At 38.3% G+C, this 14,512-nt stretch overlaps 2 protein-coding genes across 13 annotated transcripts; one reads left to right on the top strand and one right to left on the bottom strand.

Annotated features, from left to right (window-relative positions):
- The first annotated feature begins 5,630 nt into the window (after nucleotides 1–5,630).
- On the top strand, nucleotides 5,631–8,791 carry LOC112171127 (phosphatidylinositol 3,4,5-trisphosphate 3-phosphatase and protein-tyrosine-phosphatase PTEN1). 2 transcript variants are annotated; one of them, XM_040509790.1, is made up of 8 exons: nucleotides 5,631–5,841; nucleotides 5,925–6,263; nucleotides 6,371–6,547; nucleotides 7,166–7,279; nucleotides 7,486–7,674; nucleotides 7,809–8,045; nucleotides 8,138–8,239; nucleotides 8,337–8,791. In XM_040509790.1, exons 2-8 carry the CDS (start codon nucleotides 5,973–5,975, stop codon nucleotides 8,490–8,492), a joined length of 1,266 nt encoding a protein of 421 aa, XP_040365724.1. In that variant the 5' UTR covers nucleotides 5,631–5,841; nucleotides 5,925–5,972; the 3' UTR covers nucleotides 8,493–8,791. The 2 variants fall into 2 exon arrangements, with proteins under 2 accessions (XP_040365724.1, XP_024164124.1); XM_024308356.2 differs by having other exon boundaries at nucleotides 5,632–5,841; nucleotides 5,946–6,263; nucleotides 8,337–8,790.
- Nucleotides 8,792–9,292: 501 nt separating this feature from the next.
- LOC112172639 lies at nucleotides 9,293–14,280 on the bottom strand. 11 transcript variants are annotated; one of them, XM_024310044.2, is made up of 6 exons: nucleotides 14,008–14,280; nucleotides 13,753–13,915; nucleotides 12,980–13,038; nucleotides 12,695–12,814; nucleotides 12,465–12,508; nucleotides 9,293–10,171 (listed from the first exon to the last, which is right to left on the bottom strand). In XM_024310044.2, exon 6 carries the CDS (start codon nucleotides 10,160–10,162, stop codon nucleotides 9,443–9,445), a length of 720 nt encoding a protein of 239 aa, XP_024165812.1. In that variant the 5' UTR covers nucleotides 10,163–10,171; nucleotides 12,465–12,508; nucleotides 12,695–12,814; nucleotides 12,980–13,038; nucleotides 13,753–13,915; nucleotides 14,008–14,280; the 3' UTR covers nucleotides 9,293–9,442. The 11 variants fall into 11 exon arrangements, with proteins under 11 accessions (XP_024165812.1, XP_040364769.1, XP_040364767.1 ...); XM_040508835.1 differs by lacking the exon at nucleotides 12,465–12,508 and adding an exon at nucleotides 10,701–10,908 and having other exon boundaries at nucleotides 12,695–12,824; nucleotides 14,008–14,279; XM_040508833.1 differs by lacking the exon at nucleotides 12,465–12,508 and adding an exon at nucleotides 10,701–10,966 and having other exon boundaries at nucleotides 14,008–14,279.
- Nucleotides 14,281–14,512: the final 232 nt, after the last annotated feature.

The following is a 14,512-nucleotide window of genomic DNA, read 5'->3' as shown; positions in this document are numbered from 1 at the left end:
AATTCTATTCATCCCACAAAGGGGTATATCTACAAGGACAAGAGGAGTAGTCTAACCCTAATAGGAAACAATCATTCCTATAATTACATGATAACCTAAATAAATAAGAATCATAATTACATAAGATTTACAGCTATTCTACACTCCCCCTCAAGTTGGTGCATAGATATCTATCAAGCCCAACTTGTCAACTGAGCTGTCGAATATCTTCCTGGACACTCCTTTAGTAAGAACATCAGCTAACTGCTCTTCTGAGTTTACAAATGGAAAACGAATAACCTTTCTGTCAAGATTTTCTTTAATAAAATGACGGTCAACCTCCACATGCTTTGTCCTATCATGCTGAACTGGATTATGTGCAATCTCAATTGCAGCTTTATTATCACAATGCAAATCCATAGGTTGTCTAAGCTTGTAACCTAGATCTTTCAGGACATTACGAATCCATAACATTTCACAGACTCCATGTGCCATACCTCGAAATTCAGCTTCTGCACTTGATCTAGCCACAACTTTCTGTTTCTTGCTACTCCAAGTGACAAGGTTCCCTCCTACAAAAGTGAAGTACCCAGATGTAGAACGCCTGTCAGTTTTATCACCAGCCCAATTTGCATCTGTGTATCCCCCAACTTCCAATTCATCCTTTTTCTCAAACAATAATCCTTTACCTGGCGCCATATTCAAATACCTCAAAATCTGAAAAACTGCATCCATATGTTCTTCACTAGGACAATGCATAAACTGACTGACAACACTCACAGCATAAGCAATATCAGGTCTAGTATGTGAAAGATAAATCAACCTTCCTACAAGACGTTGATACCTTCCTTTATCAGTTGGAATTTGATCAGGATAAATGGCAAGTCTGTGATTCATCTCAATGGGTGTCTCAATTGGACTGCAGTCCAGCATCCCCGTTTCAGTAAGTAAGTCAAGAACATACTTCCTCTGTGACAGTGAAATTCCCTTCTTAGACCTCGCAACTTCAATACCCAGAAAATACTTCAGTTGCCCCAGATCCTTCATTTCAAACTCTTTTGACAGATACTTTTGTAACTCATTCATCTCTTTCGGATCATCCCCTGTAACAATCATGTCATCAACATACACAATAAGAGCTGTAATCTTACCATTCTTGCGCTTGATAAACAAGGTATGGTCAGAATTGCTCTGTCTGTACCCAAAGGCTCTCATGGACTTTGAAAATCTCCCAAACCAGGCTCTTGGAGATTGCTTCAGGCCATACAAAGACTTCTTCAATTTACACACCTTGCCAACTTCACTTGGGTAATTCTTAACACCTGGGGGCACATCCATGTACACTTCTTCTTCCAAGTTCCCATTAAGAAACGCATTCTTCACATCAAACTGGTGCAAGGGCCAATCTTTGTTTGCTGCAAGTGAGATTAGAATCCGAACAGTATTGATCTTTGCCACAGGTGCAAAAGTCTCCTCATAATTAATCCCATAACGTTGTGTGTATCCTTTGGCAACCAACCTCGCCTTGTATCTATTAATAGTTCCATATGCATTAAGCTTCACAGTAAATACCCAAAGACACCCTACAGTCTTCTTTCCAACCGGCATAGGTACTAGTTCCCATGTTGCATTCTTTTGAAGATCTTCCAATTCTTCATTCATCGCCTTTGTCCATTTTGGATCCGTCAATGCATCCTGCACGTTACTAGGAATAGATACAGTAGATAATTGATCAATAACAAGTGCATGTGACCCAGAAATCCTATGGTTAGACATAAAATTAGCTATAGGGTATTTAGCTTTGGCTTTGATATCTGGTTCATATTGTTTCTTAGGAATTCCCTTGGTAACCCTTTGTGATTTCCTAGGTTTGACACTTTCTAACCCAGAAGATTCATTAAAGTTTAGGGGTACCTGAGGAGGATCATTCTGACCGGGATCTTCAGTTGGTGATGCAGAAGGGGGAATATCTTGTGTGTGAGCTTCAGATACGTCTTGATTTTGATTCAAACTATCCAGAAAAGTCGTCTCTTCTGTCTCGGAATTCACAACACTCTGTTCGGCAGTCGCATTTTCTGTTTCGGAATTCGCAACACTTCGTTCGGCAGTGGCATTGTCTATTTCGGAATTCACAATGCTCTGTTCGGCAACTGCATTTTCTATTTCCAAATTTCTACCCTCAAATGTATCCTCCAAATTTTCCAAGTCTTCAAAGACATCAAAATCAATAATAGAATGAGGATTCCCTTCACAACCTCTCTCCCCCTGAAGGGAAGACTGAGAAGCTCCCCCTGAGTAATAAGGCTCGGATTCACGAAAAGCAACATCAAGAGAGACATGTAAAGTGCCAGTAAGGGGATCATAACATCGATAACCCTTCTGGAAGTCAGCATAACCAACAAAGATACACTTACGGGCACGGGGATCAAGCTTGCTGCGTTGAGGCTTGGGCATATGAACATAGGCTGTGCACCCAAACACCCGGGGCTCCAAATTAGGCATAGAAGGGATGGTCAAAAATGTATGAAGCTTCTGATGAGGATTCTGAAACTCAATCACTCGTGAAGGAGTACGGTTGATAAGATATGCTGCAGATTTTACTGCTTCTCCCCAATAGGACCGAGGTACATTCATGCCAAATAAGGAAGCACGAACAACTTCCATCAACTGCCTGTTCTTCCGTTCTGCTAACCCATTCTGTTGAGGAGTATAAGAATTGGAGGTTTGATGATGAATTCCATGTGACCGGCAAAACTCAATCATAGGGCCATTCACAAACTCTCCACCATTGTCAGACTGAAACACTCTGATGGATTGTTAATACTGAGTTGCCACCATTTTGTGAAATTCGATAAACATTCCAAATACATCACTCTTATTCTTCAGTAATGACACCCATGTCATGCGAGTGCAATCATCAATAAACGTTACAAAATACCGAGCTCCAGAAAGAGAAGGAATCTTTGCAGGACCCGAGACATCAGAGTGAATTTTCATAAAAGGAACAAGACTTTTATTAAGACTTGGTGAATATGAAATACGGTGGCTCTTGGCCAGTTCACAAATGTCACAATGGAAATCCAAATCACTGACAACCGAAAAAAAATGAGGTTGCAGCTTCTTAAGATAACTAAAAGATAGATGACCTAAACGGCGATGCCATAACCATACTGCTTCATTTGCATTCTCTACCCCATTAATCTGATTAGCTTGCCCCAAAAGATGCTTCTGGTTTTCTCCAGTCTCTGTCAGATCCAGGTAGTATAATTTTCCCTTTCTAACACCATAACCAAGAGTCCGCCGAGTCAGAATGTCCTGAAACACACAGAAAGATGGATAGAAGGTCACAATACATGCAAGTGCCAAAATAATGTGACCAACAGATAGGAGATTATAAGCTAGTGAGGGAACAACTAGGACAGATTCAAGGGTTAAGGTATCAGATACAACAATAGAACCTTCTCCGGTGACCGGAGTTGGAGTACCATCAGTAGTAGAGACAATGTTTTGAGAGGAATGTCTAAGGTTTTTCACAAGACTAGGGTCATTGGTCATATGATCAGATGCACCTATATCAATTATCCATGTATTATTCAAAGTAGCCTTACCCTTCATACCTGACTGCGCTACATTAGCGGAGGCATTGTCGAGATGCTCTTCCTCTGTAGTAGCAATAGCCGCCTTGCCCGGATTCTTTCGCGGTTTCCTGGTGAAGTCCCACCAATCAGGGTAGCCAATCACTTCATAGCACCGCTCCTTGGTATGACCTACTTCCCCACAGACAACACATTTTTTGTTTGTGTATGGGTTTGGTTTGTCATGAGGACGGCGTGGAGAAGGACCTGAGAAGCCTGGAGGAGGACCTGGTCGGCGTTGAACGGCCATAACAGAAGATTCGGTAGGTACCGAACGCCCCATAGCTTGTTTCTCTGATTGCACCTTGCGAATGTAAGCATAGCTCTGCTCCAAGGAGAATTTAGGCTTCTTGCGTAGGATTTCTCCACGCACCTGATCATACTCTGGGTCAAGTCCACTCAAAAACAAGTGAACACGCATCCGGGACATTGCTGAAGTTTCTTGAACGACAGCTGCAACATTATCATGTTTAGAGGCCACCCTTTGATCAATCTCCTGGAACATTGCCACTAACTCATTGTAGTAGGTCGGAATGGGCCTTCCATTCTGCTTTGCTTCAAAACACTTTTTATTCAACTCAAAGATTCGGGTTTCATCAGAATCATCATAAAAGGTTTTCTCTACAGCTTCCCAAATATCTTTCGCAGTAGGAAGACGAATATACCGGTTCATGAGAGAGGATTCCATGGAGTCAATTAGCCAACTTTTCACCTTTTCATTGTCTGTGGCCCAAGCTTCATACTCTGCAGAATTCATGGCGGGTTCAGCCTTTACTCCGGTCAGATAACCAACCTTCCCTCGTGCTCCAATGCGCATTCTCATAAGAGGAGCCCATATGGTGTAGTTGGATTCATTCAAGACAACACTTGTGGGGAAAGCAGAGTTGTCTTGTTGGGTGGTGTAGTGGTGATGGATGATCGGTGAGGATGACACCATTGTCTTCTCGGGATTTGACTGTTCGCCTTCAATTGCAGGTCCGGCCATTGAGGAATTTGGGGTTTGTTTGTTTGTTTTTTTTTTTTTTTTTTTTTTTTTTTTTTCAGGTTTGGTTTTTCTGGGGTTTCAAAAAATTCAGGGATGGCTTGATTTTAATGGTGGTGGTACGCAGCGGTTTGTGGTGTGCTTTGGGATTCAGGATTCAAAGGATGCAGAGGATTGAACCTGCTCTGATACCATGTTAAACAGCGACAAGCGTGGCGGGAATGATTGTTTCCTATTAGGGTTAGACTACTCCTCTTGTCCTTGTATATATACCCCTTTGTGGGATGAATAGAATTATTATTGAAAACCCTAAAATCAAAGTATTCTTTTCTACTTGGTATCAGAGCGGGTCATTCTCCAATTGCGTCTCTACGTAGGCACGTATCATGAGTCCAAATTGGGGTTCCCTGTATTGCCATCGAAATTACCAAGTGTCCAATGTGGACCTTGGATTGTATTGACCAAGTCTCTGATATGAGACTTGTGTCCCAATTTCCAATGTGAAATTGGATTAATTAATTTCACGTGCAGACCTAGAGTTAGGTTGCACGTGAGGGGGCGTGTTGGAGAGGAAAGATCCCACATTGAAAAAGTGACAAATAAAATATAACTTATAAGTGGGTGAATTTCACCCAATTGTACCGAGACCTTTTGTGATTAAAACCCAACACCTAACGGGTGGTTAAGTTGGGACAGTATCAATACAATGGTGGGCCACGGGCCACGTTTGTCGCTGTTTAACAACAACTGCCTTCGTAACGTGGATGCATATGCTGCAGGTAATTAGGAAATGAGATGTAAAAGTTTATTTGAGTTAGGCCAGGACAGTCCCGCCGATCCCAGCGGTCTTAATTAAGAGTCACAAAACACACCTTGATTTAAATTCTCAGCCAAATTTCCTCTTAATTCTCAAAAAAAAAAAAAAAAGCCAAATTTCCTCTGAATTTATTTTTTTTTTTTCTCTTGGCACAACAATTTTCCTCCAAATTTGGGGGCCTAGAAACCCAAATTTAGCGGAGATCTCTCAATTGCAATCAGGTTTTTTCTGCCCTTCTCTCCTTTCCCAACTAATAGTAATGGAGGTCATCACCTTCTGGCCACCCTGACCCAAAACATTGTTTCTTTCTCCCGCTAATTCTAGGGTTCCCCCCAAATTTTGAATTGGGGGTTTCATTCTGTTTTGCCCTAGAATTTGCTTCCAAAATCCAATCCCTTCCACATCACAATTGATGTTCAGCTCTGCAGGTACACAATTGCACACACCATTCTTAATTGATGTTCAAATTTAGTGGTACGCAGTTTGGATTGTTTTAATTGAATTTTATTAGTTCTTCTTGATCTTTGATCAGGCACCATTGTACCATCCGCAAGCTAAAATGGGAATGAAGTTAACAAAGGAAGAAGCCATGCCAGCGCCAGGAAAGCTTGAAAGCCTAACCTTACAACACCAACTGGTCAGATGCCTAAGTAACAGCTTTTACATCCGTAACTTGGTGTCTAAGCAACGGAGGCGAATGCTTGTTGCTGGCTATGATCTTGACATGTCTTACATCACCAACTGCATATTAGCAATGTCGTTCCCTGCAGAGCGGATGCGTGCAATGTATCGAAATCCTCTCTGGCAGGTCAAGTCTGTGCTTGATATGAGGCATCCAGAACATTACAAGGTATTGGTCCGATCCTTAAATTAATTACACCAATGACCCCTTAATGATTTGTTCTTGTTAATTTTATTTGTAGTCTGGTGTTTATGAATGGGGTTGTGTTTTTCTAGATCTACAACCTCTGCATTGAAGAGCATTATGCTCCATCTCATTTCTATGGCCGTGTGGAGAGGTATCCTTTTGACGATAACCATGTTCCACCTCTTGAAATGGTCAAGCTTTTCTGCGAAAGCGTGCAATCATGGCTCAAGAGTGACCCAGAAAACATTGCTGTTATACACTGCATGGTAAGCATATTTAAAAAAAAAAAAAAAAAAATTAGACGATCAATTACCATAAATATGTGAATCTCTTTCATTAATTTTTTTTTCCTCCTTATAACTGATATGATCTATCTAATTCCATTCTCCAATTTTAATCGAACCATACTAAAAAAAGGGAGTGAAATCTACACTCCCTAATTTGTGATCCACACTCCTCTTTCATTCTTTGGTAAAAATTCTTATAAAAAAGACAAAATTTAAGTTGCCAAAAAAGAAAACATGCATGGAGTGTGCATGGATTGTAAAAGGGGGAGTGTAGATTTAACTCCCATAGAAAAAGTTCAAAAGGAGCTTCCCCTTGTTTTATGTACCAAACAACTATTGAGTTGAGTAACCAATTGCTTGCTTCTTGATGAAATAACAAGCAAGAAACACTCACCTGCTCGATCTTGATAAATGAATAGATATATGTTTGGCAACTTGAGTACCAATTATCCAGTAAAAAGCCATCTTTTTCTCAACAATGCCTTTGTCGTTTGATCCATCCAATAACATTATTTTGTTAGATCGATAAACTATTAACTACGTACCAGTAGTAATCTACTTTCAATATTTTTGTTCTTCACTATGATTTGGCTGCAGGCAGGCAAAGGCCGAACAGGCTTAATGGTAAGCGCGTATCTAGTCTACTGTGGGATGTCAGCAGAGGAAGCACTTCAAGTCTATGCTCATAGACGGACCACCAATAATGAAGGAGTAAGTCACATTAGGTATATAATAATTATATATAATACAAATCAAAGTCACATTCTCGTTCTCGGAAACAAACCATTTTCACTGATCATTATTTAGTGATACAATTAGAGTCTCTACGTATACAATCAATTGCTTAGTTTCAGCATTGCTTTTTGTGATTCTGATACACTAAGAAGCACATTTGCCACCTATATGTACTTGAACAGGTCTCGATACCAAGCCAACGTCGTTACGTGGGGTACTGGGAAAATTGTCTCTCTTTCCCTTCGGAAGTCGATGATGAACCTCCTGAAGTCAACTTACCTCAGACGTGTAGCAGAGAACTACGAAGAATCCGATGTTATGACACACGTAGCATTAATAAGATCTTCTTTGTGGTCTCTGAGTTGCAAGAGGTATATGCTGTTTTTTACATATGTTCTGATAAGCTAGCATAGAAATCTAGCTGTGGCCACCCCAAAAAATTCTTAGCCATCTTAAATATTTCCTTCCATCTACTTAAGAGTAAATTTCCTACCCATGTTAACAGATTCCGGGTCAAATTTATCGTCCATCAATAGAAGTTTCTAGAAGTTCATGCAAACAAATCAAGAAAGGGTATTCGAGAACGAGCAGTCCTCGCTATTATCTCTCATTTATTGAAGGTGATGAAGAAGACAAGAAATCAGATTCAGACGAACCTCGTGTTGTTGTTCAAATGGATACAGAAAGTTCCATACTATACCAGAAGGCCTATCTTGAATATTACTTTGATAAGCCTGTACAGGTAAGTTGATAATGGTTATTGAGTAGAAAGTCTCAATGATCGATGTTGTGGAATGTCTGTCTCTAAGTCGGTTTATCACATTGCTTCGAAAGGTGACCGGAGATGTGCGTGTCATATTCTATCAAAAAATGAATGGAGGGCGTCTCTTCTACGCTTGCTTCAACACCGCTTTCATTAAGAACAGCTTGCTACAGGTACTGCCTTCTTTCCTGAAAACACCAGGAAGCATGAAGATTCATTAAATGTACATAAAAAGTCACAGGTTTTTTATTTAAGGTTGCTTAATTACAGCTCACTGTTCGGGATTTGGATAAAATTGGGAAGAAAGGAAGATCAATATGTGGCCCTAACTTCTGCTTGGAGTTGCTATTCGGTCCTGCCAATGCGAAACACTCACCCTCAACTCCACATGAGAATCATGATCATGACAATCATGATGTGTTATGAAGGCTTAGAATGGATGTGTTCAAGGAGATTAGTCTAATGGTGGTTTTATGACTCGTTAAAAATTTCACCTCTGTAATTTTCTCAAGAATTGATCCACGTCGCTTGACAAAAGGCTGAAAACCCTGCAGTGTTACAGCTTAACCGTATATATATAATGCATACCAACTCATTTTCCCTGCTTTCGTGCCATTTTATTTTTCCTTGGCAGAAAGTAGTAGGAATAACAAGAAGTTTTGTATCATAGTACTTGTCATAGTACTCGGAAAGTAATTTGAAGATGTAGTTCATTTTTGGTTTTCTTCCCTTTTTATGCCAAGTGGTGAAATCTGCATTTCAATTACTTGTGTTCCTACAATGTTCCCATTACATTTATCCAGTGCTTAGAGCTTAGAATGTAAGGACTTGCTGCACAGTCAATAAGATCAAAACCTCGAACATTAAATTCTTCAATTACTTTTATTAATATGAAGAAATCATCCAATATCATAACAAAGTCGAGTATAGATTTTGCACGCAGCTAGATCAATTACAATTATCTAGAGTTTTGTCGTATTTTCTAGAATGCAAATGGCAAACTCTACCCCGCATGAATGACATTGGAATCCCTGGATTCTAACTCTTTTCAAATAATCATGGGTAAATCTAGAAAGTTTCTTTATCACTAGTTGATTTGCAGAGTAGTTTGGTCTGCATACCTACAACATCATCGAGTTATATTATTATTGGCAGGTGTATAACAGCAGCCAGGTCTGTAATTTTAATTTCATTTGCATTAAAGGTCGTTATATAGAGGAACTGGGTGAAAGGTGTGTCTCAGTCTTCATCTTCCTACCTAAAGATACACAGTGACACGAATTAAAAGTACCACCATGATAAATATACATGTCATTAGAAACATCAAAAGGCATGTGAAATCTCAGTCTTCGTCTTCCTACCCAAGGATACACGTACTAAGTGACACGAATTAAAAGTACCACCATAATGAATATACACGTCATTAGAAACATCAAAAGCCATGTGAAACATGAAGTCTTGGAGGTCTTTGAGTATATATCGGATGCCCGTGCAGTGGCATGACCAGTGCTAGCCAAGCTCCTTTCTACAGCCTCCTCTGTAGAGTCAAGTAGTTTTTCAGTGTTTTGCACGGAGTGGCTCATCATGAGACTAGTCTCTTTGAGTTGCCTTGCCAACCCAACCATTTCATCAGTCAAATCCTCCTGAAGTCTTCTATGCTTTTCAATGTGCGCTTGAGCTGCAGCGTCAAGTTTGACAGGTGACAGAGAATCTGCACTAGGAGTCTCACGAGTTCCATCTTGGATGTTTGAGTTGGGCACAAATCTTCTTCTCAGACCTGGAGAGTGGGGACTCTGATTGTCTCCTGTTTCAGAAGACTTTGCTTTAACCGAAATTCTTGCAAGGGACTCCTGTGGTTCTTGTAAATCAGGCAATGGAGCAGCTAATTTCGAAGCAATGGCTTCGATCTTCTCTGAATAGTCACTTAAGACAGCCTTTGAAACTCTAGGTAAGCCTTCCGGTGTTCTCTCTTCAGCTAGCTGTTCTACCTGTTCTCGTAAAGTAGCAACATAATGCGAAAGTTTTGCCTGGTTTTGTTGCTGAGGAGCAGCTGCAAGCAGCCTCCTCAAGTTCACCTCTGTTTTACTGATTTTCATCCCAAAACCCTGTCAAGTATGAAACAGCAACTTAGGCAGTATAGTAGGCTTCCAAATTACAATGCAAATGGAATCCGGCGAATGATGTAGGAGCATGGAAACATAGAACTTAGGTATAGAGAAGAAAGAATAATAGAAGAACTTGGAAGAGAACAAAGAGATATAGGAGGTTTATAGTCTTATCAATCAAGTCTATCTGTCCACTAAAACAGATTGGATAATTCCGAATACTTCTAGGCTGCCTAAGAATTCTAGGGTAAGTAAATAATGCTTCAGTTTAAATTCCTAAAACAACAGTGAAACATAAAACATTCATAGAAATAATGCTTATAGTTCCAGAATCTATCCAATTCAGAAGCAGGTCTTAAAACACAAAAACTTCAGAATTGATTTATCCAAGTCTGACAGTATGCTGACATGCAAGGCAGACAACTGTGACATGAAAACTTAGCTCTGGGAAAAATCAAATCAAAATGTAAAGAACATAACCAATTAAGAAACTAGCTTGACCAGTACGAATCTTGCAAGTGTTTAATACCTTGCAGGAAGATTTGTGTTTTTGATATAATCCAATTTGATGACAGTTTCTTTTAACCGTGCAGCAGACATGTAGACGATTCACGACAACATTTGTTATTTCTTACAGTCTATGATTTTGAAAACAGCTGTTTTTCATTCCTTTAACTAGTGCTTAAACCCGCGAGATGCTGCAGGGATTTTTTTTTTTTTTTTTTTCTCATGAAAGCCTGTAAAAGAGCAGACAGAGGACAGAGAAGGCTATAGATCCGATATACTCCAAAAAAACTGCAAACTCAAAAGTCAAAATAAGACGGGTTACAAATAAATCACATACACATAGCATATATGTGTTTCAAATCAGCAAAAGAGAGTATAACATTCAGTTTGGAGCATAAAGTTTATGCACTCCACTGGTACAATGAGATTTCTTAAAAGATATTATTTCACACACCTTATTCTACCAATTTCTATGGTATGATGTTATCAAAAACATGACTTCATCAAATTGGCAATGTCATTGAGCACAATAAACTACAAACACCCATTATGTAATTCCTTATTGGGTTGAAAATGAAATATGTTTCTTGGTTCTACTTTCAAAAACAATACCAGACATAAACCATTTTGAATAATTATAAACTGACTTTGGAACAATGAAGTAAACTTTTGACACCCATATTCCTGTTCTGAACACCCCACATAGAACAGAAATGTAGAGTTTAGCTCTGAGTTAGACATAGATAAGTGCCAAAGTGATTTCAGAAGATAAAAAGAATTGAAGAGGATATATTAGAAAGTACTGAAGCTGAACCTAAATTATGAAATGATAGTATGTGCTGCTGGTTGTATTCAATATATGATACATTTGCAGGTCAAATGGCTCATAGACATACCATGGAAATGAAAACAAATATGCATTAGGCATTTCTTCAATTTCAGTCACAAATTTAACCTAAAGATCACCAAGGTTTTGCACCAATTACCAGAAGACACCATATGAAGGGCTATCTTTGGTAATAACAGCTGGAAACAGATTCTTTCCATACACCCAAAAATTTAAACAATCTTGATTACTTCCGTATTCATTATTTTACCCAAAAGCAATCAACCATTTAATTTTTTTTTTTTGTTCTGAAATTGAGTCAGGTTTTTAAGTAATATATGTCAGATATTATATATCATTTTAATGATACTCCAGCAGACTAAGCTATGTTGAAGCTACTGTATTTCCAGGAATGCCTTCATACTATGGACAAAGGATAATACATCAGTCCATATACAATAGGCATTGTATAAAATCACTATTTCCCACCTAGAAACTTGATCAGAGGTATCTGCAGCTATAGGCTTGTATAAAATCATTTGTATATTGAACATGTATTTTTGCCACACAGATAAATAGTCAACATAATCAGAAAGTTTAATCAAAATGTTAAAACTCTTTCTCAGACTTGCATGTACAAACCAAAACATTTATCCTAAAGATTTGTTTAACAGATGAGAGAGAAGATTTTTTTTTTTTTTTTTTCATAATTAGAAGCTGTAGGAATCACAACAAACCTAATTCCTGGATATCCACTTTATCAAGAACAAAGTTATAAATCCCACATCAATTAATATAACCTTCGACTCAACCTTTGGACATTATTATCTCCATCAATCCAGCATGTGAGAGTTCAAACAGAAGATTAAGAGACTATCAAAGTATCAATCATCAGTACAAACATAAATCTTGAGTTTTCATGTCATTGAAGTCAAATTTTGAAGACTAAAGCTGTACTACCTGAGGCTGTTGCGAATATTTTCACTCATCCAATACCCCAAGCCCCACAGGAAAGAAACAAAATAAAAAGACTCTTGAAGCTTAAAACTGTAAATCCAACTATATTTTTATATTTAATCAGGAAAGAGGTAATTGTATTACCTAAAAATTAACAGTGTGTGTGAAGGCAGCACAAATATATAGAATTTACAGAATGAACAAACAGGGACATTCAAGTTTGAATTACTGACCTGAATTTAGATAAATTGAAAATCCTGACAACTGATGAGAAGATTACAATTTGTATTCCTTTTGAATAAGAAGCAGCTCAGACTGTTGGAATATTGTTTAGCCTGCCTTCATATTCTTCACTGGAATATACTCCAAGCAGAACATCATGCAAATAAACATATTAATATATAGGAAACTAACCCAGAAACAAAAAACATGATGAAAACCCCCCAAAAAAATAAAAACAAATGCCACAAAATTGCATGCAATCCGACAATAAACATAAATGTATAATTTAAACTAACCATATTGCACAAATAATCTCATTTGAACTAAGGAGCAGCAACAATATTTATTCAAATACCTGAAATTGAACGGACACAAAAACAATTAATTAACCAACCCCGAAGGCAAGCCATAAGCCAATTACAGAAAACGCTAGCCAATGACAGAAAACGCATAGCAAGTGGAAGAGTTCTTGGTCAGTTCTATCTTGAATCTGAGCTCTGATGAACTTTCAACAGACGATGAACAGATTAGTGTTTAAAGTAGTTGCTCTGCAATGCTGGTGAAGGATTACACAACGATAGTGGAGGGAAGTGGTGGAGGTTAGGTGATATATACACCGCAGCTAATCTCTACACCTAGAAAGAGTTTGTTACGTGTAAGGAAACTGTTTTTTCCTCTCCTTAGGGGGCAACTAACCAAAAGTCAGGAGCAAACAGAACTAACTCTTAGATAAATGATAATTCCTTATCATTTCCTTCAATTCTCCCACAATTCAATCACTCGATCAAACAATTACGAAAACTAAAGCACCAAAATTTCGAAATTTGAGAAAGTAAAACAGAGCCCTAAATTACGATGCTTTAGCTACTGAGTAATTAAGTAAGCATTTCTAACAATTCTTCCCGCAATTTCCATGAAACAAATAAAAATTAAACACGATCCAAATTTCATAATCGGTAAAAATGCAAGCTTGACTCGAATTTTGCAATCCCAAATCAAATGAGAGTTATTGGGTTTATAATTGGGAGGGATTGAATTAAAATTCATGTTGTGCCCTAAATCTAAATACCCGAGACGGATGGATGAAGCCCTGAAGCTCGTGGAATCGTGTTCGTCTCCTTCTGTTTTCTGCAAAGCCCAATCCAGTTGCAGAGTGTCTGTGACTAATGAGAAGCCAAAATGGTGCCACAAAGTTGCAAGCTTGGGAAATCGATTCTAGAGTATCCGAAGACCTGAAAGAAATTGTGAATTAAACCACAAAAACCAACCCTTTAATCATCGATTAGGAAAAACTGGTAAAAAACACGAATCCAAAAACAATTACCCATGTACATCTTCGTCCTCCTCTTCCCGGCCGCCCCTTGTGATTCAGACATCTATAGTTATGCAAGACCCTTCATACTAACAGAACCAATTCCTACCCCATTTCATGGTTAATTTCTACCTAGTAGAATCCAACCTATCATCTCTAAACTACCATAACTGAAACTTAACCCAAACTTTCCAGTAAGAAAATACCAATATTCTGAAAGAAAAGAAAAAAGTCATATGAACTGAAAACCAGCTCGAAGAATCAAAATTTCATAAAAAAAAAAAATCAATGATTTAACAAAGATAAAGCATTCAATTAGAGCACCAATTGTTTTTTTTTTTTTTTTTCATAGGTTAAATTATGTCAATTACTATGTAAAAATAGACATGTGTCGATTTCCCGATTTCCTTTTTTGAGTAATGAAAATGAGTTTTTTAGTCTATCTGTAATACGTGGGATGTGAATGTGACTTTGAGATCGGCGTGAAATAAAACAGTCACATATTTGAGTATACAAT

Source organism: Rosa chinensis, chromosome 6 (genome assembly GCF_002994745.2).
Source record: "Rosa chinensis cultivar Old Blush chromosome 6, RchiOBHm-V2, whole genome shotgun sequence".
In the NCBI taxonomy this organism is placed as follows: Eukaryota; Viridiplantae; Streptophyta; class Magnoliopsida; order Rosales; family Rosaceae; genus Rosa; species Rosa chinensis.
Note: the sequence above shows the minus strand (reverse complement) of the source record. Positions and strands in the feature narration are given on the sequence as shown.